The sequence below is a fragment of the Dipteris shenzhenensis genome, chromosome 12 (genome assembly GCF_047967505.1).
Source record: "Dipteris shenzhenensis isolate YYH24624 ecotype China chromosome 12, Dip_SZ_1.0, whole genome shotgun sequence".
NCBI classification, from domain to species: Eukaryota; Viridiplantae; Streptophyta; class Polypodiopsida; order Gleicheniales; family Dipteridaceae; genus Dipteris; species Dipteris shenzhenensis.
In genome coordinates this window covers 24566562-24592762 of record NC_141607.1, presented here as the reverse complement: position 1 = coordinate 24592762, position 26201 = coordinate 24566562, and the positions used below count along the sequence as shown (strand labels likewise).

General features: G+C 48.1%; 1 protein-coding gene across 1 annotated transcript in view; it reads right to left on the bottom strand.

Moving 5' to 3' along the window:
• Positions 1-25567, bottom strand: part of LOC147896019 (GroES-like zinc-binding alcohol dehydrogenase family protein) — an 80680-nt gene extending 55113 nt beyond the window's left edge. The window contains exons 1-2 of the mRNA XM_087382539.1: positions 25193-25567; positions 24908-25016 (exon numbers count right to left, since the gene is read on the bottom strand). Of these exons, the coding sequence (XP_087238665.1) occupies positions 24908-25016; positions 25193-25554 (471 nt within the window). The 5' untranslated portion in view covers positions 25555-25567. The remainder of the gene's footprint in view (positions 1-24907; positions 25017-25192) is intronic.
• Positions 25568-26201: the final 634 nt, after the last annotated feature.

Here is a 26201-nt window from a genome sequence, read left to right as displayed (position 1 = left end):
CCCTTCAACAAGCAATGATCAGCCAGTACCCCATGCTGATTTGCAGATTTCTCTTCCAGCACAAAATGATCCCACTATTCATAATGCAGTGATTGAAGAAAGAGCTGTCAATAGACAGCAAAGGCAAGTTCCCCGATGGCTTCTTGATACATTGAGGGACAGCAAACAAGATCAGCCTTTTGCTGCCCGGACAAGGTCAGGGAATAGACAGATGCATGGTCACTTTCTTGAGTTTGCACTCCTTGCTACAGCTTGCAATGAAGAGCCTCTGTGCCATAAAGATGCTTTTGACAGCAAAGAGTGGATGGATGCAATGAGAGCTGAGTTACAATCCATTGCCAAAAATGACACATAGGAATTAGTAGATCTTCCTCCCGGCAAGCATGCCATTGGTACCCGGTGGGTCTACAAATTAAAAAGGAAATCTGATGGCAGTATAGATCGACACAAAGCCCGTCTTGTTGCAAAAGGGTATGCCCAACAACAAGGCATTGACTTTGAGGAGACATTTGCTCCCACATCCAAGATTACTACCATTAGATGTGTCATTGCCATTGCAGCCCATCATCATTGGCAAGTGCACCAACTTGACATCAAGATTGCTTTTCTTCATGGGGATCTGCAGGAAGAAGTCTACGTCACACAACCTCCTGGCTTTGAGGTTGTTAATTCTGAAAACAAGGTATGCTAGCTTCGAAAAGCCCTTTATGGTTTGAAGCAGGCACCCAGGGCATGGTATGCCAAAATTCATGCACACTTACTATCTCTTGGTTTTTTGAATAGCCCCACAGAACCCACTCTTTATGTCCGTATGAGTGGATCTGATTTTTTAGTGCTGATTTTATATGTGGATGATATGCTCATCACGGGCCCAGATACTCAGCATATTGCAGCTTTCAAGACTGATTTGCAGCATTTGAAATGTCAGACATGGGACAGCTCCACTATTATTTGGGCATTCAGTTTGCTCATGTTGAGGGGGGTATCATGATGTCTCAGTCCAAGTATATTGGACAGCTCCTTGATCGTTTTCAGTTCGAGGATTGCAAGCCAATCTCTACTCCAGTGGACCCTGGCTTCAAATTCTCAGCTCATGCTGGGAGCCCACCATGTGATATCACTCTTTATTAGCAGGCTGTTGGATGCCTTATTTATTTATGTCACACCAAACCTGACTTATAGTAAACAGTATCTCAGCTCAGCAGATTCATGCACATGCCCAGCTCACAGCATTGGCAGGCAGTGAAGAGAGTTTTCAGATATCTCAAAGGCACTCAGAATTTAGCCCTCTTCTATGGTGATCAGGGCTCACTTACCATGCATGCTTACATGGATAGTGACTGGGCAGGTTGTTTCGACACCAGAGTTTCACATACCGGCAATTGTTTTTTGCTTGGCAATTCATGTATCTCTTGGCTTAGCAAGAAGCAACCAACAGTTGCCACATCTAGCTGTGAGGCTGAGTACAGGGCAGCTTTCACCGCTACAGTAGAGTGTGTCTAGCTTCAACAATTACTTACAGATCTCGGTATTCGCCAGACATCCTCCACTATGGTCTACACTGATAGCCAGAGTGCTTTGGCCATTGCATGTAACCCAGTGTTTCATGCGCGTACCAAGCATATTGAAGTTCACTATCATTATGTTCGAGAGCGGTTGTCAGCAGGAGACATAGAGTTGTCCTATCTTCCCACAGAGGACAACATAGCAGATCTGTTTACAAAGGCACTTCCTCGTCCCAAGTTCGAAGTCTTTCACCAGGCTTTACACTTGGTTCCCTTTGTTACATGATCTGGCATACCTTGTACACTCATAGGTGGCTATATCCTTTTGGATGAACATGTGCCACCATGACCAGAAAAATACCATGCATTCTGAGACATTTCTATACTTCAGCCCATCCCATGGAGGGAGGTTTGTAGGCCATCTTCTCGTGGTTCTAGTGATGCCCTATAGGCCATGGTATGTGCCTTGTAGGCATAGATATAGGCACTTATAGTTTTAGTGCCTTTTAGGCCACATAGAACACTTAGTCCTATGTGACACCTAGGACACTTAGTCCTAGGGTCTAGGTCTAGCTACAAGTACCATGTACTCTTTTTCTTTGACACTCTAGTTGATGTGACGGCTGAATCTATCGACTCTTTGCACCTTGCACTTACTCTTTCATCTAACGATCCTACATCCCAAACGAGCATTTAAAACTAGCTGATAGGGCAACGCACCATTTAAGATAGAAAGAATTAACTCAATACCAGCAGGCCGCAACATGGACGAAAACTTCACAGAAATTTGCATGTCCGCTAACACGGCAGAAGCATATACCCTAGAACAGTTGGAAATTACATGCTTAATTTAGAATAGGCAGGATCCTGTTACAAAAGAGAGAGTGAGAGAGCAGGAAGCAAGAGAGCTGAACGTAGTGCTTGCAATAGAAGAAGTGACTAATACAAGAAGTGGGATGGGTTTTGTCTAAGTGACAAAACCTTATCCTTCACTAACCGTAGTTAATGAACTAACTGTGGTTAGGGGGAAAAACCTCTAAATGAGGAAAAAGTACCCCTAACCTACTTATTACATTACATTGGTCATTGCTGAATTATAATAATAATTCTAACACCCCCCTGCAGTGCCAATGTCATGTACAAGGAAATGATCAATCCCCAAAAGGAGATACGTTCAGGGCACTACGAAATGCCTCAAACTTTTCACGTGGAAGTGCTTTGGTGAAGATGTCTACAACATTGTCATGCATTGACACATAGATCATACTGATCTCTCCTGCATGCAACTTCTCTCTGACATAGTGATAGTGAACCTCAATGTGCTTCGTGCGAGCATGAAATACAGGATTCTTTGCCACTGCTATAGCACTCTGACTATCAGTGAGAATCGGAGAAGGACCCTCCAATGAAAGATGAAGATCAGAAAATAAACGACGCAGCCAAACACATTCAACTGTCACTGTGAAAGCTGCCCTGTACTCAACTTCGCATGAGGAGGTAGCCATTGTAGACTGTTTCTTGCTCAACCAAGAAATGCAAGCATGTCCTAGAAAGAAACAATTCCCACTGGTGGACTGCCCAGTATCATAGTCTCCAGCCCAATCTGAGTCACTGTAAGCATGCATCTGCAAGTCACCCCCCTTGGGAAACATCAAGCCAAAAAGACTTTGTACCTTGCAAGTAACGGAAGATGCGTTTTACAGCCTGCCAATGCATAATCTTTGGGCTATGCATATACCTGCTCACCTGAGAAACTGAAAACTGAATATCAGGTCGTGTATTGTAGAGATAAATGAGGCATCCAACAGCCTAACTATAGAGTGTGACATCAATTGATTCACCCACATCATGCATTGTAAGCTTCAGCCCCGGCTCCATGGGAGTCCATAGGCTTGCAATCATGCATGTTGAATCTGTCCAAGAGCTTTTGAACATACTTGGACTGAGACATAACAATGCCAAGTTTCTCTCGAATAAACTGTAACAAGCCCAAGTCTGACATATCAAATGTAGCTTTCAATTGGGCCTTGAAATCTGCAATTACTTCCTCATTTGATCCAGTGAGCAGCATGTCATCTACATAAAGAATGATGACCAGAATATCCCCCCCATCCTTCTTGATGTAGAGGGTGCTCTCAGTTGGACTATTGTGCAGCCCCTTGCTGGTCAGAAAGGCATCAATTTTGGCATACCATGCACGTGGGGCTTGTTTCAGCCCATACAAGGCTTTATTCAGCTTGCATACCTGAAGTGCATTTCCTGAAATTTCAAAGCCCGGAGGTTGTTTCACATAAACCTCTTCCAACAAGTCTCCATTAAGGAAAGCTGTTTTAATGTCCAACTGATGAACATTCCATTCAAAATTTGCAGCCATGGCTATAACAAACCTGATGGTTGTCATCCGGGATGTAGGAGCAAAAGTCTCCTCATAATCTATGCCCTTTTTCTGAGCATATCCTTTTGCAACCAGCCTTGCCTTGTACCGATCAATGGACCCATCTGGTTTTCTTTTGACTTTGAAAACCCACCGTGTACCTATGGCATTCTTACCCGAGGCACAACAGCAGACTCCAGAAAAATTTGCTGCAGGTAGCGCTCCTGCGAGCTTCCCCTCCCCCCCTCGCCGTTAGCCCCTACCTCCCTCCTCGCTCCCCCCCCCCCCCTCGCCGCGACCACCTCCACCCCTCCCGCTACCCCTCGCCTCACCTCCGCTCCAGCCGCCCCTCGCTCCATCCCGCCCCTCGCTCCATCCCGCCCCCTTGCCTCCGCTCCATCCCGCCCCCTCGCTCCAACCCGCCCCTCGCCCCCTCGCTCCAACCCGCCCCTCGTCCCTCGCCCCCTCGCTCCAATCCGCCCCCTCGCTCCATCCCGCCCCCTTACCTCCGCTCCATCCCGCCCCCTCGCTCCAACCCGCCCCTCGCCCCCGCTCTAACCCCCCCCTCGCCGCCGCTCTAACCGCCCCCTCCGCTCCATCCCGCGTCGCTTTTTTTCTCTCTCTCTCTCTCTCTCTCTCTCTCTCTCTCTCTCTCTCTCTCTCTCCAGCCCGCCTCGCCCTCGCCCCGCCTCCGCCATTCCGCCCCTCGCTGCTCCCTCGCCATCCACCCCGCTCCAACCCGCCCCCTCGCTGCTCCTTCACCCCCTCGCTTCACCCGCCTCCGCCTCATTCCGCTCCCCTCGCCCCCCCGCTTCACCCCTCCACCCCGCCATTCCAACTTCACCCCCCCCCCGCCCTCTCGCCCCCTTCCGTACTCCCCGCACCCCGCAGCCTTCGCCCCGCCCTCAGCTTCGACCCCTCCGACCCTTCATTTCGCCTCGCCCGCCTCACCCCCAGGCTCCACCGCCGCTTCATCCCCTTCTTGGGTGGCAGCCTGTTTTTCTTCATCGGAAGCTTGCAGTTAGTCTTGGCGGTATGGCGGCCCCCAGCCCGGATCCGGAGGCCCAGTCGGACCCTCCCTCTCCAGATGCCTACCGCGTTATCCTGACAGAGCAACAATCATCCCGTGTTCAGGCGGTAGCCAGTGACTTTGCTCGTACCTCTGTTTACGGTAGAGTCATTGGACACTCCCCCTCCAGGTCTACCATCAGGGACTGGCTCCAGTCCACTCTCTTGCTAGAGGATGGCCACATTGAGGAGGTGGCCCTTATGGGAAGGGGCATCTTCTGGCTCAAACTCTCCAGTGAGAAAGCTGCGAGCAATCTGATTGCCGGTTCCCCCACATCGGTGGATGGGAAGATCATCATGATAGTCCCGTGGTACCGTGGTTTCAGCGCAGCGGATTTCGATACTCGGTTCCGTATACCTCGCCACCCAGTGACACTAGTTTTTCCAGGGCTTGCTACTGAGCTGCGGCCGATTGTCAGGGACTTGGGCTCCCATTTTGGCTGGGTTATGCACGACACCTTTGCCGACGCGGTGACCACGGCAGGAGCTCCCCGAGTCCGGGTGGCTGTGGCGGACCCTGCGACTCTCCCTGCAGTGATCGAGATCGTGACAGGTGCCGGCAGTATCACCCAGAGCATGATAGTCACCGGACAGCCAGGTCAGTGCCTGCGGTGCCATGGCTTTGGGCACTTGGCGGCTGCTTGTCCACGCTTTGCCAGCTCGTCTCGACCCTCCCCGCCCTCGCCCCCTCCGCCCCCACCTCCCCCCCCCGAACAGCCACGTCAGGAGGAGCCGAGGCAGTCGGAGCCTGGGCCAGAGGTAGTGGGCCCCCCCGCTTGTAGGACACCCGGAGTCTGTACCACCAGTGGAGCAGGTTTCCCTTCCCGCTAGCCCCTCAGTGGCAGACTCAGCTGGGTCTCAGCTCCAGGAGAGAGAGCTCCCTCGAGACTTTTACAGATCTGGCCCCTGGGACTATCTGGATGTGGCCGACCTTGGGACCTTCCCGGCTTGTCTCGACATTAGTATCTTCATGCTCCGCAAAGGGGCGGATGGGAAGATTGCTGCCTTGGCTCCCAGGGATGGCCCTAGCTTCACCTTCACGTTCCTCAGCGATGGCACCGAGACCTGGACAGACGACTCGGTGTGGGAGGCTCTCAGAGAGCAGACACACGCCCAGATTTGCTCCTGGATAGGCCCGTCCGGTGGGCAGCTCCTCGAGACTCAGTGGTCCGAGGGCGATGTGCGCTTGCGGTGGCGTTGCGCTGCCAAACGTTTCCGATTGATCGTGATCCTCAAACCCCCCCTGGCATGGCCTCTTCCCCAGGATGTCAGAGCTTGGTCCCAACAGAAACTCCGAACCTTCTACGGGATGACCACTTCAGAGATCTCGAGCTGGCTCGAGAAAGCATTTGCTCATGGCACTAGAGGCCTCTCGCCATTGCTGAAGGTGTTGAAGAACGGGCAAGACGACCCCGTCTCCCCCTCCAAACCTTCTCACAAGCGGCAGCGCCTCCACTCCGATATGTCTGATTCTTCTTCGACTTCGACTGCGAGCAGACAGCTGTTCGCAGCCCCCCATCCCTCTCCATGAGCCTACACCTCGTATCCTGGAATGTGAACGGGTTTCACTCTTCGAGCACCCGTGGTCCCAGGAAGCTCATTTTGCGTCAAGAACTTCAGCCTGCAGTGATTGGTCGATTGGATGTACTGCTGCTCCAGGAGCACAAGCTTTCTGCGGCTCATGCCCGCAGCTGCGGGAAGGTTCTCCCTGGACGCTCCTACACTTATTGGGAGCCTTCGATCGGCGCACAGGGGAGGAGCGGGGGGGTCTGTACCTCCGTGTGCGAGCAGTTAGCTCAGATAGTTTTCGGTCACGGCACGTTGATCCCAGGCCGAGCCCTTTGGGTAGGCCTGAATTTGGAGGGATCCACGATAGGAATCCTCAACATTTATGCTCCCACAGACCTCCGTTGCAGAGCCACCTTCTGGAGGACACTTACAGGGATTCTTCCAGACATGGATTCCTGGATTGTTGGAGGAGACTTCAACAACCTGGAGACCTTGGAGGACCAGCAGGGTAGAGATCCGGAGTTCACAGGTATGGCTCAGGCAGAGCAGTCAGCTTGGGACTCTTTCATCTTCGCGACAGGAGGGAGGGACAGTTGGAGAGACCCGTCCTTCCGGCGTTGGCACGGGAGCCTGGACTTCTCTTGGGGCTTCCGCAGGGAAGGAGGCAGACTCCTGGAGCGGCTTGATAGGTTTTATGTCAGTGATTGGGCCATCAGCAGAGGTGGCCAGGCGGGCATTGTTCCAGGGACGACACTCTCCGACCATGCGCCTGTGCTCCTTTCATTAGATTCGGCAGCCCAGACTCTCCCCCCCCGATCATGCAGGATTCCCGATTCCATCTTCTCGAGGGTGGACGTCCGTAGCAGCATTTGCAATCTTTGGGACAGAGACTGGGGGGAGGGCGTGGATCTGGTAGACTCGGTCGCGCAGGCTCTGCAGGAGTCCAGCCAGATCTGCCAGCTCGCAGCCCTACAGGTTCGACAGGATTGGTGGGGCAAAGAGAGAGCTCTTCGGAGGGACCTCGCCTCCATTCAGCGACTTCAGCAGTCTTCCCCGGGCTCGGAGGAGCTTCGGATCCAGGCCCTTCGAGCCAGAGCCCTCTTGGAGGAGACCCTCCAGCGTCGCTCCGAGTTCTCCTATCACGCCTCTCTCTCCTTCTGGGCCCGGAAGGGTGACCGGATGTGCAGGGAGTTCTTCAGGACACACGGCCAGAGAGCTGCAGGGGATCAGCTACGGAGTCTCAGGACAGCGGATGGTCACATTGTTACGGACCCGGGGGAGGTCCTGGGGTTGGCCACTGACTTCTACAGGACCCTCTTCCAGCAGGAGCCACTTGCCCCTCGTGCTAGTCGTGACCGTGAGGAGGTGTGGAGGCACATTCCATCCCTTGTCCAGCCTAGCATGCAGGCGACGTTGTTGGCGCCGTTCACCTCGGACGAGATGTTGGAGGCCTTGATGGCCATTGATGGGCAGAAATGCCCAGGTGAGGATGGGCTATCCCGAGCTTTCTTCACCTCCTTCTGGGACCAGATCCATCAGCCCCTCCTTGCAGCTCTGCAGGGGATTTTCAGCAGCGGTCAGATGCCAGAGAGCCTTTCCTCGGGACTGATTTGCCTCATCCCGAAGGGAGGAGATAGACAGGAGATCCGCCAGTGGCGTCCGATCACTCTCCTTACCACTGCCTACAAAATCCTCGCCAAGATGATCAGTGCCAGAGTTCGACCTCTACTTCCAGACCTCGTCCATGACACTCAGACAGGCTTTGTCCAGGATCGCAGTATCCTGGATAATGTCTTCACCTTTTCAGAGGCGGCGGAGTGGGCTCAGTACAGCGGATCACACCTTACCATTTTACTTCTCGACTTCGAGAAGGCCTACGATCGCGTGGATTGGTCCTTTTTGGAGGGGACTCTGGAGCGGCTAGGTTTCCCGGCAGGCTGGATTCAGGGTATCTCAGCTTTGTACAGGACAGCGTCCAGCAGAGTCATCATTGGAGGCAGGATGGGTGAGCGATTCAGCTTGGAGAGATCAGTACGTCAGGGCTGTCCCCTGGCTCCTTATCTGTTTCTCTTCTTCGCCGAGGCCATGACTTACTACCTTCGGGCGAGGTCCACAGGGCTCAGGGGTGTTCGCCTTCCACTCCGGGAAGACACGGAGCTTCTGGACTCAGAGTACGCAGATGATACAGCCCTTTATGTCCAGGACGATGAGAGGATGCTAGAGAGGGTGCGGATGGCCTTGGAGGTTTTCTGCTCGGCCGCTGGTGCGAAAATCAACTGGAACAAATCAATTGGTTTTCTCACAGACCCGGGGGCGTGTTCTCAGTGGGGGCGATTTCTGGGCTTCAGATGGATTCCACGTGGACAGACAGCTAGATACCTTGGCTTCCAGGTTGGCCTAGACATTACGCCAGCTCAGCAGTTTCTCCCGGTGCTAGATTCCATCCGACGGAAGCTGGCTTTCTGGAGCACTGCTAAGCTTTCCCTTGCAGGTCGTGCTTTGGTAGTTAACCAGGTCCTTCTAGCCACGGCTTGGTATGTGGCTTCCTGTTGGTGCTTCTCGAGATCCAGCGTGGCACAGCTCAGGAGGTTGGTTCGGAACTTTCTTTGGTCTGGGGAGGATGGGCATAGAGATACCAGAGCCAGGGTTGCTTGGCAGACAGTCATTCTTCCGCAGGCTGAGGGTGGTCTGGGGGTCATTGATCCAGAGCTTCAGAGTCAGGCCTTGTTAGGCAAGCTTATCATCCGCGGTTTGACCCCAGGGGGGCAGACGTGGAAGATGTTACTTCAGCAGGGAGTCGGCTCTTGTGTCCCGCGCCGAGGTGGAGAGTGGCTACCGTCCTTCAGGTGGATCTTCACTTCCGCCCCGCTCACTCAGCCCCGCTCCCCACTCGTTCGTAGCCTCCTCATGGTTTGGAGGCGGCTCCGCCTCAGTCTCATTCAGTCCCAGCCCAGTTGTCAGGAGGAGATCGATCGCCAGCCGCTCGTCTGGAATGGGCAGGTCAGAGACGCCGAGGGCCTTCAGTTGGGGGAGAGATCACATATCAGGTGGGACGGCTGGATGAGGGGGCCAGCCCGGTCCCTTCGAGTTTGGAGGGATACGTACAGACATCTGGAGATGGCCGATCTTGCAGACGCAGCTGGAGGTGCACGCGGAGTCCAGGCGAGACGCACGGAGATCGACGGTGCGATCCCAGCCGCTTGGTTGGCTCCACCTGAGCCTCAGGTCCTCATGCCTGGAGACACCCACTGGCTGGGACAGTTCACCCCCCGTGGCATCCCACTGGTGGTCGCAGGACGTTTGGATGACTCCTCTATCGCCTTCTTCGCGGTTTCAGGGGATGGACGACTCAGGAGAGAGGATGCGCTCATCGACCCCCTACTCCCGTGGCAGAGGGTTAGGGTCGTAGGCCTTCTGGGGAAGGTCTGGCATACCGACCCTAGTATCGAGCAGGACCAGTTGCAGCTTTGGCGTCTTTGGCTCTGGGAGGGGCGGGCCTTGTCAGAACTTGAGTGGGACCCAGGAGAGTGGTGGTGGCCAGAGATTGTGACAGGACAGGGGCCGACTTCCTTCTTCGCTTACAGCACGACTCTGGGCAGGCGAGTTCTCGGGAGGATGCAGAGCCGCCCCCCCACCCAGCGTCCTAGCTGGTACGCACAGGGTATTTCCAGGTTCTTTTTGCAGGCATTCTGGAAGGCCTTGTGGGAGAGCTGGCGGCCGCGGAAGATCTCATACTTCCTGTGGCTTCTTACCCACAAAGGTCTTCCAGTGGGGAGCTGGTTGAGGCAGATAGGCCAGGACGGTTGCTGTCAGATTTGCCATGCGGATGAGGAGTCACCAAAACACTGCCTGTGGAGCTGCACGCGCGCCCAGGAAGTGTGGAGGTGGACTTTCGGGCTTCTTGCTCGTGCAGCACCAGAGCTAGGAGTGATCACTTGGGGCGCGTTCTGTTGGTGCAGCACCGCACCTGGTCTTCATCACTTGTTCGAGGCATGCCAGCAGGACCCCACTTTCCTTATCACACAGGGGACGTGGGGGCCGCTCGAGGGTATCCCACAGCACCTAGCAGAGGCTGATACAGGTGTTCGGGAGAGGCAGCCAGTCTGGGAGATTATCAGCAGCATTACAGGATGGCACATCTGGACCTCGCGCTGCGCGCAGATCCTCGGTGGCACCTCCTTATCGACTGCCCAGATCATGGCGGAGATTTGGAGTGAGATTATTCATACCCTCAGAGGCCAGTGGGACCAGATTCAGGGAGACTCCCGGGCCGGTCAGGAGAAGCGGAGACGCTTCCTCCAGGCTTGGGCCACACAGAGCCTCTTCTTCGAGCAGACTACGCAGGGCCTTCGGTGGCACTACTCACCACCCCGATGGCTGTTCATTCACACTCAGCATATCCCTCCGTGAGAGTATGATCTATTATGCTACCTTTTGGGCTGCGTCCGGTTTGTGAACGCAGCCCGTCAGCTATAAGCTGACCTCTTGTATCTTGTTCTCGAAGTAATATAATTAGCACTGTTTTTTCGGCAAAAAAAAAAAAAATTCTTACCCGAGGCAAAACCACAACATCCCAAGTCTGATTTTTATGAATGGACTGCAACTCATCATGCATGGCATTCATCCAATACACATTATCTTTTGCTTCTTCAAATGTCTCACGCTCCTCCTCATCAAGAAGAGTACCTGCATAAGCTGATTCAACTGAATGAGCTCCCTCCATGTGCCTTACTGTACTACGAGTTCTGCCAGGCAATGGAGCTTCAAGCCTACTCTCCCTGAGAGTCTGAAGCAGCCAATGCGGGACTGTTTTGGCTGCGTGTATCTCTTGAATTTCTTGCCTGACAACTTCATCCACACCCTAAGGTTGTACCAATTCAGCTGGGGGCTGAATCTGTACTTGTGAAGCTGGCGGAGGTTGCTGTAAATTCTGGTTTTCAGCGAGGGAACCAAATGCTATAGAAAGCATCCCCTCAAACACATCATCTGAAGAGGCCGGAATCTGAAATTCAGCATTTGTATGTGCAGAATTTTCAAAGAATATGACATCTCTACTAACAAAAATCTTGCGTGTAGCAGGATTGTAGAGACGATAGCCTTTGCTTTGTGAACTATATCCCACAAAAATGCATTTAAGTGCCTTATCTGACAACTTGTATCTGAACTCCACAGGCACGTGGGCATATGCAACACAACCAAAAACTCTGAAGTGGTCCACTGAAGGCTTTCTCCCATGCCATGCCTCATAGGGAGTGATTGTCTTCAAAGCCTTTGTAGGAGCCCGATTTAAAATATAGTTGGCACACATGAGGCCTTCCAGCCATAACCTATGAGGCAACTTCTTACTTGTGAGCATGCATCTATCCATTTCCATGGTGGTGCGATTCTTCCGCTCAGCTTTGCCATTCTATTGAGGTGTAAGCCTCACTGTAAGCTGATGCATAATGCCTTTTTCTTTCAGAAATGTCTCAAATTCATGAGACATGTACTCCCCCCCTCGATCTGTGCGAAGTGTCTGTACCTTGAGTCTTGTCTCATTTTCAACCATAGCCACAAAGTGTTTGAAATGCATAAACACTTCTGATTTTGCCTTGAGACCATAGACCCAAGTGTAATTGGTAAAGTCATCTATGAATGTAACAAAATAGAGATAACCCCCAAAAGCAGGCGTCCTCATGGGACCGCAGACATCACTGTGAATAAGCTGCAATTTTCTTGTAGGTTTCACTGCACCATCCTTCTTGAAGGGAAGCCTATGCATTTTGCCAAGAACGCAACCTTCACATGCATGAGAAGGAGGCGACTCCAAAGGAGGTAATGCATCAACCATATCATGCCTCTGAAGTGTCATTAAGCTACCATAGCTCATGTGCCCATACCTGGCATGCCATAACTCCACATTGTGCATCGCAACAGTGGGAGTGCTAACTGATAATGCAAGATGGGATCTTTTTTCATATAAATCAAGCTGGCAAAGACCCCGATACAAAGTGCCAGACAACCTCAAAGCATATTCATTTTCTTTGTCTCTGACTGCACACTTGTCATCATCAAAAACAACTTGAAATCCTCCTCTATTGAGTGAGGACACTGAAAACAAATTCTTCTTACTCAGTGCCATACAGATTTTGAAAACGGGCCGCTGAGATTCCATATATGATATGTGTTCATCCCCTTCGCTTTCACTTTCCCAGAACTCTCGTCCCCTTCGCTCTGATACCAATGATACGGGTCCCCAAACCTCGAGGGCCTCTTCTCTGCTAGTCCAGGGCTCCAGAGAGAATCCGTGGCTGGGTCCTCTATCTCCTGAGGTCCTCTGTTTTCCCCGAAACCTCCTTTCTTTTTTGGCTCCCTCTATCTGATGGGCACAATCCTTTGTATGCACCTCAAAACTAGTGGTATTGAGTTGCATGCAAAGTAGTACACCCATCCAATAAGCACTTGGTCGGATAACACACCTAAAAGCGTATTACATTTGAAATTCTGAAATCTGTGCCATCAGTGGATGTGAGAATAATATCTCCCACTCCACATACTGAATGAGAAGAATTATTTGCACAAGTGACCTTCTTCTTGGTGGGTGAAGAATGCAGAGTTACAAACAGATTTTTCTTGGAAGTGATGTGCTTTGAAGCACCTCTATCAAAATACCAAGTATGTAGTGTCTCATCAACACTAAAAGAGCATTCATCCTTTGAAGGATCGTAACTACAAGTCAAAAAAGCATATGGGTCATCATCATTAGTGGCTGTAGTATCTGAACTACCCACTAAAAAATCTGAAGTGCAAGTCAAAAAGGCATAGTGTTCTTCAACCAAGTTGGCTGCAACATCTCCTCCATCATGGCAATGTGGACCTGATGCATCTGATACAGCCATACCGGAATCCCTTTTCTTTTCTTTGGCTATGCGCTTCTTGCACTCTCCAATATAATGACCTGGCTTCTTGCAATAATGACAGATGCCCTTCTTTTTCTACTTGCTTGCATCACCCTGTGCCTTATAAGAAGGCTGTCCAGAATCAGCTTTATGCTGATGTGTGGGCTGATGGGCATGTGGCTTATGCTGCCCTTTACTCTTGGGCTTGAACTTAGAGAGCATAGCATGCTCGCCAACCCGGGTTGCCATATTTTTGCATGTTTGTTCCTCCTGCAACAGAAGTCCTACCAACTCGTGAAAGGAGAGAGGATTGCTACCCCCCCTGAATGACAAATTCAGCGAGGTGTGGAAACCGAGATAGGACTCAAGAAGAGAGTTCAGAGTGGTGGAGATCATCTCTGAATCCGGAATGACTTCATCAATGTTCAGCAATTGTTTCCTGAGATCCTGAAGCTTTGTGAGGTGAGAATTCATGGAATCTCCCTCCTCCATATGTGTATGGGAAAGTTCTCGCTTCAAAAAGGAAACCCTGGCATCGTTCCTTGCTGCAAACATACTCTCAAGTATTACCCAAGCTGCCATAGATGTCTTGCATGACCGAATATGAGGTATAATGAACCTCTTGACAAAAAGAGAAATTACTGAAAGAGCTTGTGCATCTCTAGAGTCCCATCTTTTCTGCTCTGATGTGGGAGCTCCTGGAGCAGCTGCTCCAATCACCTGTGCTGTATTTGTACCTCTACCCCTGCCTCCAACAGTAGGAGTGACACGTATAGGCGTTGTATCTGGTCTTTCTTCATCTCCATTGATATAATCCCAAAGATTTCTGCCAACTAAGATATTGCGAACCATGAAACTCCACAAGGAGTAGTTGGTGCCATCCAACTTATCTTCCTGTGTGAGAACCCCGAACACCTCATTTGAGTTGTTCTGTGCCATTTTTGCCACATAAACTCAGAAATACAGCAAACTGAACAAGTAAAATCCCTTCTTGGGATGTAAGATGCACAAGTAAAATCTGCAAAGGAAAATATGCCCACAGTGACAAATACTATCACAGCCTGTCAAAGGCTCAAAATGCACTTCAATTTGCCCTGCAAATGCTCTCAAAAACTTCCAAAAAACACTGCAAAATTTGCCAATGTCTGCAATGTCACTCAAAATGAGTCCAAAATTGCCTGCAACAGTCCCAAAATGCTTGTACACTACCAAATTGCATCAGAATGCTAAAAGCCCCAATTTCTTCAAGGAAATTGCATCCAAAAGAGGGCAAATTGCCTGAAAGCCCCAAAATGCAAGAAATTGCTGTGTAAAGCAAAAAGCCCCAAATTTTTGCAAGAAATTGCAACTCAAAAAGGGGCAAATTGACTGAAAGCCCCAATTTGCAATTTATCTGCAAAAAGAACCAAATTCTACTACCTATGTGCACAAATGAGCACACCCTCAATCCCAAAATGCACCTGCTTGAATCCACAGTCAAACAATGGCTCACTGCACAAATGCCTGACAAAGATAAAAACACCAGCAAGATTCACCTCCAATGAAAACTCTCCCAATGACCAAGGCACCCTTTTGCAGAAAGACTAAAACAGCCCGTACAGTACGGACTGTACGACTGTACTGATAGCTAACGAGAGCTGTATGGCCCAACGTAGGTACAGTTGATCAAAACAGTACGGATGACCGTACTGTTGTACAGCCTAATACATGTTGATGGAGAAGCTTTTGCAGGTACGTATGGAAGAACTGTCACGAGCAGACGAACAGCACAAGAAAGCAGGTGTACGGACTAATGCAGGTGTACAGTCAATAGTACGGTACGACAGTCGTACAACAAAGGTACATCGCAAGTACCTGTATCAAACAGCGCTGCTCAGAAAACAATCAACGTACAGTGCTTGTACGACAATGTACGGACTGCTCACGGGAGCAGTGTACAGACGGGCACTTGTACGGACGAACTATAAGCAGAAGGTACGGACTGCACGACGAAGGTACGGCTGTATGGAACAGTCCATGCGACTTGTACGAACAATAGCACAGGAGCAACGTATGGACGACGAGCTGATGCGGATTGTACGGACGATGTAGCGGAAGGCTGTACGGTCCAGGAGCGCAGGTTGTACGACAGAGTGTACGACACCTAGAGGCAGGTTGAGTTACGTGAGCTTGGGAGCTGGAGTAGAAGTTGTGGGAGCTAGTCCAGAAAGCAGGAGCTCAGGATCTAAGAGCACTCTCACACACGGACAATGGCTGAAGTCCGAGGAGAGAAGCAGATGCTCTGATACCAAATGTTACAAAAAGAGAGAGTGAAAGAGCAGGAAGCAAGAGAGCTGAACGTAGTGCTTGCAATAGAAGAAGTGACTAATACAAGAAGTGGGATGGGTTTTGTCTAAGTGACAAAACCTTATCCTTCACTAACCGTAGTTAGTGAACTATCTGTGGTTAGGGGAAAAACCTCTAAATGAGGGAAAAGTGCCCCTAACCTACTTATTACATTACATTGGTCATTACTGAATTATAATAATAATTCTAACAGATCCCGCATTCATGTTCCATATCTTCACTTATTTGCAGGATGAAGCTAGGAAGTGGCTTCGTGCTTTTGAAGATTTCTCAACAAGCCAATGATCCAATTCAATAGGTGACTTTCGAGCAGGCTAGCGCTGCCTTTCTACACCATTGGGGATGCAATAGGCACCTAATGAGAAGGAGCATCCTACTATCAACTCTTTAGCCCTGCATGTGTTTGTGAACGAGGATGATAGTATTTGCAAGAAGATGCATGAAGTAGTGGATATGTTCAAGAACTTTAGCCTCAATCTTTTGGGTGAAACAAGAAGAGGTCAGGGCAGAGGCTTTAGGCCTCTGTGTCAAGGCTAGGAGTACACTGTAGAGAGAACAAGTGAAGAGCCAGCTTTTGGTTGAGGTGCAAGTACAGGTCCAAGGAAAGGAGCTTATCCAAGGTGAGATAAGCCATATCAATGTGGCAATTACAGAGACTAGGGTCATACTCATCCCAATTGTGACAAGCCATTTCAAAGAGGTGGGGATATGTTCCCATTGCCAAACAATCTCACCGATTGGGCCAATGAGTTTGGGATAGAGGTCAGAGATAAGCCTAATTCGAGTGGGCATGAAGTGGGAATGCTCGTATTAGAGAAGGTGAAGGACGAAGAGAGTAATGTGGGGAAATTGGAGGAAGAAGAGAGTTATGTGGGTAAATTGGAGGCCGAAGAGAAGAGAAGCGTGAAGGAAATGGACACTTTTACGGAGCCAAATGGAGACAAGCTTTGTATATCTGATTCCAACTATGGGAGTTCCAATGACGGTGATGCTAAGACAGACGATGATGCCTATACATGTGATATGGATGTCTTTGTGTGTGAAGAGAAGGGTTTTGATCTTGAAGTGGAGGAATCCTTGGCTAACAAGACCACTCAAGAAGATTTTTTCGAGCATATTGATGAAGAGGGGGAAATGTCCCCTATAAAAGGGTTACTAGAAGACGAATCATGGTTTGACTTCATACAGCTGGTAGAAGTTGAGGTAGAGCATATGCAAGGTGTCAAGAGCACAATAGTCGTCAAAAGGATGGCATTGAAAAGAAGGAAGTAAATGTAGCTAATGAAGAGGAGGACCTTGATGTTACCGGATTTAAGGAAGAGGAGGGTAAAATGTCCCTCCAGTAATGATGAGTATGACTCTTTTCATTTCAATCTAGCCATAGAACAAGAGAATACTTTGTGGCAAAAGGAGGACTCTAATCCTTCTACTACTGGAATGCCTTGCCCATTTATACACCACAGAATGCTACTTTTGAAAGTATTTATGTAGGTGCAGCCCTCTTCATACCCAAGGCAGAGAGGGCTCATTTGTGGTACTCTTTTGCGAAGGGAGTAACGCATGACAAGATATGGCTATTTTATGAAGGCAAGAGCTAGAGAGCAAAGGTACGTTAAGGAATGCAAGCAGTTCTTGGATCCTAGAGGGCCCATTTTCTCTTTCAAGCTCAAGCCATAATTTTCCCTTTTGAACCTGGAGCACAACAAGAAGACAAGGACGTGTGCTACTGAGCATGTGCATGGTAGGCAGTTGGAGGAAGGGAAAAATATGATGGGCCCATTTTTGGATCTCAGGAAATCATTGTATATATAATATTTGATGCATATATCACACGTAGGAGCACCAATAGGTGAGTGGATTAGCACTACTAAGCACAAGTCCAAGCTAGTGTAAATTAGCTCTTGGCATGGGAGATCTTGCTTTTGTAGCAATATAACCTATAAGAGTTTTTGGTTCTGCTTTTGTAAATAATCATGACTTTCTAATATGATCTTGTAGGGAGACCCTGATTACAGGAAGTGATGATAAAAAAGCTCATGACCACTCTCGAGAAGTGGCATCCAAACTTCTGATGGTGGATCTTGGGAAACTGGCAGCAGAGTGCATGTTGTGGAGAGATGAGGATAATCTTTTGCAAAACCGGAGGTCTAGAGTCTGCATGGGTGCTTTTCAGCTAAAAATAGAGGTGTAGGTCGTTTTTTGCATGTAGAGGCCGCTTTTGAAGGAGTCTGGCAATAGAAAGCTGAGGGAGTTTGTCTTTTGCAAGAGGTGACTGATTGGGAGGTTCAAAGGGGGCTGCTTTTGAGAGCTAGGTTGCACAAGAGACCATATCTAGAGTTACACACTGCAGTTCGACTTGCCTCAAGGGCTACAATTTTAGTCAATCTGACTTCTGTATCAAAAGTTATCGCTTCTGCAAGGACTGGCATATGTTGTTCAGATTATGTAGCAAGGTCAGGTTTTAGGTGGTTATAGTCAGGAGCATCTTGGTGCTGCCAAGAGCTTTCTATTGTTTTCTCCAGACTGTTGGCTTACCATTGTTGCCGGTTCATGCCAAATATTTCATGTGTTCAGAAGCAAGGGTTTGTGAAGATTGCATAGATTTGTGGAAGCAGATTGTGGAGAAGAGGTGGTGAATTGTTTGCAGGATTGACAAGAGTACCGAGGACATCTTTCGAGGCTCTATGGGCGCCAATTGTGCAGATTGATTGGCAGAGCTCTCTCTCTCTCTCTCTCTCTCTCTCTCTCTCTCTCTCGCCTTCCTCCCTCCCTCGGTCCTTCCCTCTCTCTCACTCTCTGCCAACATGCCAAGAAAGGTCTTGAGGCACTTTCCAATCATACCATGATTATTACGATACATATTTTGATGTTGAACGTTGGGACAATACATGGGATGACATGCAAAGAATTGGAGTACGGATGGCATGTGACGTATTCCCGCTGATTGTGAGGCATTTCAACATATTGAAAGAACATGGCCAATATTCAAAAATGAGCCTCGTAATGTAAAGCTTGGACTTGTTCTTGATGGAGTTAACCCTTTTGGAGCACGCTCAACAAAGTGGTCTATGTGGCCAGTTGTATTTGTTAATTATAATATTCCACCATTTATGGCCATTGAAAAAGAGCATTTGCTACTAACCTTATTGATTCCTAGTATGAACATTTTTATGCACTTTTATATGAGATTACATCTATGTGAATCAAAAAACATGAATGTGTACTTAGAGTCAGTAATAGAAGAGTCGAGACTTCTTTCGAATGGTGTTCCCTATTGATCCTGTCGGAGTTCTCTTTACATGTTGTGTATTTTTTTCCAAAATACCACGCAATGCGTGTGATTTTCTTAGCAAGTTGTCTTCTTGCTCTGATTTTTCATGGGGTGGTGTGTGAAACGACGTTTTGTGCTCTATACCCAAGAAATATATGAAACGTGACATGCATATGCAGCTACAAAGGCAGCTTCCTTGTTGCTCTACCCATCCTATCAACGACCTGCTTGACCTATTGGTTGGGTCCAATGTCAACCAAGTTGGGGCTACAAATATGCCCAAAGACAAACCATTAGCCCCTTGTGCTAGGCCCTGCCATCCCCGAAGGCTAGCCTCTTCCAAGGCCAGATCTATGGCTGCAGCTTGTGCATTCTCTTCTTCCCCTCGTGGCTTCTAATGCATTCCATATGGCTGCTCCTTGCTACATGTGGCTGGCCACATGACAGTCAGATTGAATCGTTTTGCAGGGGGCTCGCCACATTTGGTCTTCTATTTTAACTTGATAATTCACCGTGTTCCTCATTTTAAGGAACCATTACTTGGCAGTGATCCATCGTTTGGGGTTGCTCAGCCTTCCATACTGGGTGTACACACGAGTGGCACAAATGTTCCTACTCAGCCCATATCTCTTACATCTCTGGAATGCAGGTATGACTTCTTGAGGCATTATCCTCTATGCTTCAGGGTACGTTTCTACAATTGGGGCAACAACCTAGTCATCAGATTGACTAGCAATTAAACAAGTTGCTGCACATGCATTGTTGGACAAGGCAAGCAGACTGTACCCCAGTATGAGGATCATTCAGACAGCCAAGATCCTTTCAGTTTGATCAGTCGTTTCCCCAGTATGGGGATCACCTTGGCCCCGAGGATGCATTCTCTACACCTCCGAGCATCTAGTTTATAGCTCTCTGCACTCTTGCAAATGGAGCCATCTATTCTCGGCTGACCCATGGGTGTACACCTGATGGGTTCCATGAACACTGTTGGCTCTTTTACCACACCAGCCAGTATGCGTAGAGTTGTTTCGGGTTCACATAGCAGTCGGAGAGAGGTCAATCTTCCTCTCAGTCGTCTTTGAGGATGCAACCTCGACTTCGAGATGCATTTGGCAAGACTGTACAGCCAAGGGTTCATGCTCCTATTTTGCCAACGGTAAGCACATATAACCATACATAACCAATGTATCAAACAAGAGGCTCCACATTTCAGCAAGATGTTGGTTATGGATAACAGCCCACTATTGATGATATAATGTCCAAGGCTTTGCCCTCACACAGTGCTTTACCATCCATGACACGATATCATGACCCTTAAGCGTGATGCTGTCTGTACATTCAGGGATGGCCAAATAGAAATTCTGCTCCAAAAGATGTCAAGGACAAGGTCACAGCACATTAGTTTAAAGGTGACGCACACCCACCTAATGAGATGAAGGAATGGCTCAAAAAACTGAAAGATTACTCCGCTCTACCCCAAATAGGATGAGGAGCACATCATATTTGCAGGAATGCACATGGTGGTAGCTCATGAGGGATTCTTCACAAATACCAACCAGGTGGGCACATTTTAACGGGCTGATGGTCACCACCTTCGTATCCCCACTGGTAATGGAGCAGTACTTAGCAAATATTTATGCATTATCATAGACTAGTTCGATTCAGGAGATTTTGCAGCGTTTTTTGGAGGCTTTCCCTCTTTGTATGTACAAAGACATATCTAAGAGGGGAAAGTTGTTGTGCTCTATTCAGGGCTCACATCCTCCCAGGCCTACAATGTGATGGCTTATGAGCCCCAAACATTAAGCGCGATGCCAAGCTCGCAGAGGCATTCGAGCTGGGATGCTCAGCCAGTAATCTACTCAATTTTTGATACATTGATGGTGTCAGGAGTGCCAAGACACACGGATTGAAAGGTGACATTAATAGCAAGACTGTTCATATGCTTGCGAGCAACGGGAGCGCACACAATTTCATCAATGCCAGCACCTTGCATAAGGTGGGGCTTTATGCCATAGAGATAGACCATGTGCTGAGAGTTGAGGTTGCTAATGCACAGCATATGATTAGCATGCTTGTTGCCAGGATGCAAGGATTTGACTCTGTCATGATTATGACTTTGCAGGAGATCACTTTGCATTAGATTGACATTGTCTTATGATATAATTGGATGAAATCCCTTGGGAATATACTATGACTTGAATGCCATGACTCTCCGCTTTGCACATCAAGGCAAAACAGTGGTCTTGCAAGGTTTGACAGTCCCAAAAATGCAGATTATTTCAGCAAGGCACTTGGCCCGAGAGCTCAAGAAAGAAAGTGCCATTTATGCATTGAATGTGTCAGTGATTCAAACGGGAAGCATTCCCCAGCTGATATGACCTGCCCATTACCTCCAAGTAGAGATGTTCGCAGGTCACGAAGCCTTGGATCCCGAATGGAACCCCAAGTAGAGATGGTTAATATGTGCTGGGTTTTTTAAATGACATACTCATTTATAGCAAAAGCAAAGAGCAGCATGTCATACAAGTGCTAGAAATTTCGAGGTTGCATCAACTCTATGCAAAAGCCAACAAATGTACTTTTATGACAGAAAAGGTTCAGTACTTGGGGCATTGAGCAGAGATGGGATTCGGAGGATCCTGCAAAGGTGAATGCGTGAGGGAATAGCCACAGCCACTAAATCCCTTAAGCTGAGAGGCAGCTCCTCTTACACACCTCTCGAAGAAGGATGCCTTTTTGTGGTCAAAAGAAGCACAACTCAGCTTTGAAGACCTGAAATTTGCAATGACTCGTGCCCCTATGTTGGTAAGCCCTGATTTCTCACGGCCATTCATTGTGGAGGCAGATGCTAGTGGCAAAGGCTTGGAGCAGGAACATGGTGTAATAGCTTTTGAAAGAAAAACATTTGATGCCAAAGAGCTCACCTACCATGCTTATGATCAGGAAATGTTACACATCCTACATGCCTTCGAAAAAAGTGGCATCACTACTTGGGCCATATCAAAGTCAAAAGTGATCATCGAACACTCAGATTTTTCTTACGCAGCCCAATGGTTGGCTTCAGTGCAGTCCCATGATATATGTCTACATAAATCCAGGAACATACCCAAACTCATCATCTAAAAACACAACATAGTGCAGTTTCAATCTCATGATAGTCACTTATAAGGTTGAAAACCATAAACTCCATCACACATAGCAGGAACTAGCTACTATGATAGCCCCACTGACGTCATCTGCGCCCAACAGTGGGTGTAGACCATAGTATGAACACATACTCTCACACATACAGATCCACACACCCACACATACTTGAGCATCCATTTATACAAAGTCTTCGTACTGAGTTTCCGTGGGCACTCCGGAGGTGAAGGGCAAAGTCCTATGATGTACAAAAAGGGAAAAGAAAATGTGGTTGCAAATGCCTTGTCTAGGATGCGGGCTTGCACAGTATCTGAAGCTTCTACAATTTACCGAGATTGGATATATGGCATTCAAAGAAGAGTACGTGCAGAATTCAAAGACAGCAGCCATCTTTTCAGAATTGCAGGAGCCCTCATGTCAGGATCATCCTGACTTTAAATTGCATAATGGGTTGTTGCGGTCCTAGAACAAATTTTACTTGGTTCCTGAATCACAGTATAGGCACCTGGTGTTGAGGGAAATGAATTCCTCCCCTATGGTAGGACATACCGGTGTCACAAATACATACTAGTGTTGAGGGAATGCATTCTTCCCCTATGGTAGGACATACCGGTGTCACAAAGACATACGAGAGGATAAGGAGAGTTTCTTCTTGGAATGTCTGTGGAGAGATGTCACCAAATATGTTGCTGAATGTTTGCCATGCCAGAAAAATAAAGTGGACAGCAAACTACCACCTGGTTTGTTGCAGCCATTACCCATTCCAGAGGGCAAATGGACACATATAGCAAAGGATTTCATAACAGGATTGCCTTCTACAGATAGAGGATGGGACAGCATCTTTCTAGTGGTGGATAAGCTGACAAAACAAGCACAGTTCATACCCACCAAGACCTGATATTCAGCATCACAAGTTGCTTGGCAGTTCATTGATCAGGTGTCTAAGCATCGTGGATTCCTCTCTCTCCCACAACCGTTCTTCTTTGTCTCCTATATATACCTTTGTAAGACTAGGATACATCCAATCATACAAATTTAGATTTTTTGTTGTTCTAAAGTCCAAAAATCTACACAGAAAATAAAAGAGAAGAAAAAAAACTTTTTTGAAAAACAAAAGGGAGACATACTTAGCAAGCAAAGCAACCCTTATGTCATCATCAGTGCCCAAGCATAAGTAGCTATACTGGGTTTCTTTCTCTCCTACCCCATTCCTTCATCTTCCATCTCCTTCCCCCTTCCTCTCTCCTGCCACTAGTTGTATCTCTTTCCCTAATTCTGTCCCTAGCCCCTTTTCTACAAGCTTGAGATTCTAGGCTAGCTTTAACACTGTGTATGGTAATATCTCCACTAGTATTATTGGATGTCGAGCCATAACCCATGTAGAAACAAAAGCTTGTATGAATAATTTATCTGCAATTTAAACCACACTTATGTGAACCAATTGCTATAGTGATTGACCATTTGGTACCTAGTGCCATGTCAGAGAACTGATCTTTCAAGCTGGGAACATCCGAAGGTGGCAAAGATTTAGGTCGACTCTCTCTACAAAAGGCGTCCCAATTGAAATTGGACTCATAAAACATTCGATTGATGTTTTTGACCCACACCATTTTGGAGAGCTAGTATTTCAATCTAGTCACACTAAGGTGGTCTAGCTTAGATGGATTGTCTTTATCGGATGTGTCCCAATCAAAATTGGGTTCATTAGACAATTGGTTGGTGTGGTAGACTGCACCTTGTGCGACCACATAATGGATGCAGGCAGATTCGACCCACACAAGGGCTTCTCCTTTCATGTGTGTAGAAGTCAGATGCACTTCTGATTGTCCAGAACTGATTGAGCAAAGAAAATAAGGACTAAGGAACCTCTCTTGCCAATTTTCGGCCATGAAACATGTGAGGGGGGCAAAAATGATGCTGCTACAGTGAGGCCTCATTGGGGATCAAGTACTAGTCTACTGCATCTTCAGCTTTACAGTCCTTCACCTCCTCCTTTTTCCTAACACGCCAATCTGTGCCATTTCTCTCAGGATAATTGGAATTCCACTTCTATCCAGGATATTGGCAGCCTTGCTCATGCAATTGACGTGCTTGAAATCCTGCAGCATTTTGTTGCATCTGACAGCATCTGCTGCATCAGAAAATAATGCTCCGAAATACTATCTCCCATTTTGTTTCAACGTGATAAGAAATCCCTATTCTTGCACTGGCATGTTTGCCATTGGATAACAATTGTAATACAGACATCAAATGAAAATGCTTCAAAGAAATTCAGGCTTAAAAATCAGCTCCTAACTTTCTACAAGCATGAGTTGATTAACAATAAAAATACCAAGAGGTTGATCATTCTCTATCTTGGCTCCATAAAATCAACCGACGAATACATATTTCAACATCTGGAAAATTAGAGCTCCTGAAGTAAATACAAGATTGCTTTTCAGAAAGGCATATGATAACACATTCCCAGTACACCATCTGGGTAAGAGCTTTTTCGGGACTATGGAACCGACCAGGCTTGCTGTTCCGAAGGTTGAACTGCCTAAGGTTGCAAAGAGGAGAGGCATCCTTCCCTCAAAGTGAAATCCCGAGATGTGAACACGGTTAGGACTGAAAAGTCTAAATATAATTCTGCACTCCAAACCTGCAATAAAACGGAACTTGTACCATGCAGACCTTCGAGATGACAATCAATTATTTAAATTTCCTGCGCTCATATGCCGGTCCATTTGAAAGAATACGAACCACATTGATACTGACTTAGGGACGTAATCACTTCGAAAAAAAGAAAATGATAAAAAGAGCGAATCACCTGGCGGGGACGAAGGCGTGCACGTTCAACCAGTGCTAAATGAGATGTGCCAAAGGCAACAGGAAGACCTGCTGCTCCTACCAAGTCACAACCATCGGGAACCAGAAAGCTGCACCACTTACGAAAACCATCTTTTAAGGGGCCATTCGTCCAAGAAATTCTTACAATATATGGCTTATACAGCTTCCATTAAACCGATGAGTTAGAGGAAATTCGCATTGCAACTACAAACACACACACACACACACACACACACACACAGGGAGAGAGGTCGTCCATGCTTACGTTCTATTCTCTTCGATCACATGCTCTTCGGCGAAGGTGCCCACATCACCGACACCGCAGACCGCATCACCGATTCTACAACAGGTGACATCGTCGCCCACCTCAAGTACGATGCCGGAGAAGTCACTGCCAGGGACGAAAGGGAGGGGGGGGCGTTCTTGGTACTGACCCATGACGGAAAGGAGGGTAGCAAAATTGACACTAACAGCTTCGACACGGATACGAACATGGTGGCTATTGGGGAGGGGAGGACGAGGATGGTTGAGGTCGATGAAGAGCGGAGACTGATCAGAGAAGGGAAGAGTTGGGTCGCCAAGACTTCGGCAGACTAAGGCTCTCATGCTCCCCGTCGCCATAGCCATGAAAGCCTCAACCATAGGACAGATCCAAACTAGTCTCCTTGTTTACTTGCTACTCATTAGATTTCATTATCGCTAATCTCACTCCTAATTATCCGTACACCGAATCTCCTATTCGTTGGATTCCTGCACACACTCGGGAATCTATTTACTCGGCGTGTTTTCTCAAGTGTTTTGCTAGGAGGAAAATTTCACCCCCATTTGCCACCTCGGTTCCGCGGACGAGCTCCTCGCTGCAGAGAATCCGTGGGGTTTCACAACCATTTACCCCCCGTGCACAAGGAAACGATCTCGCGGTGGGTGCATCATGCCCGTAAGTCGGGAAGCCTTACAATCCCACCCAAGAGAGTGTCCCGCAAAATCCAACCAATCACCAGTGGATTAGAACCCGAGCCCCCTACACTGGGTTCTGGCAATGTCGTTTAATAATGAGATGCCTAATCGGTGGAAGGCTTGCAACTGTCTGGCCCTTGTGAAAGCCAACATAGGATGGTACATCTTTTTATCACAAACAATTTGGTATATAGGATGGTTATGAAACCCCCTTAAGAAGCAAAGTGGAGGATTGGAGTCTCCTTTGTGAATTTCAATGTGTAATTATTTGGAAAAGGTTAATTGAACTGGACATTTCAAACTTGAGATCATCCGAC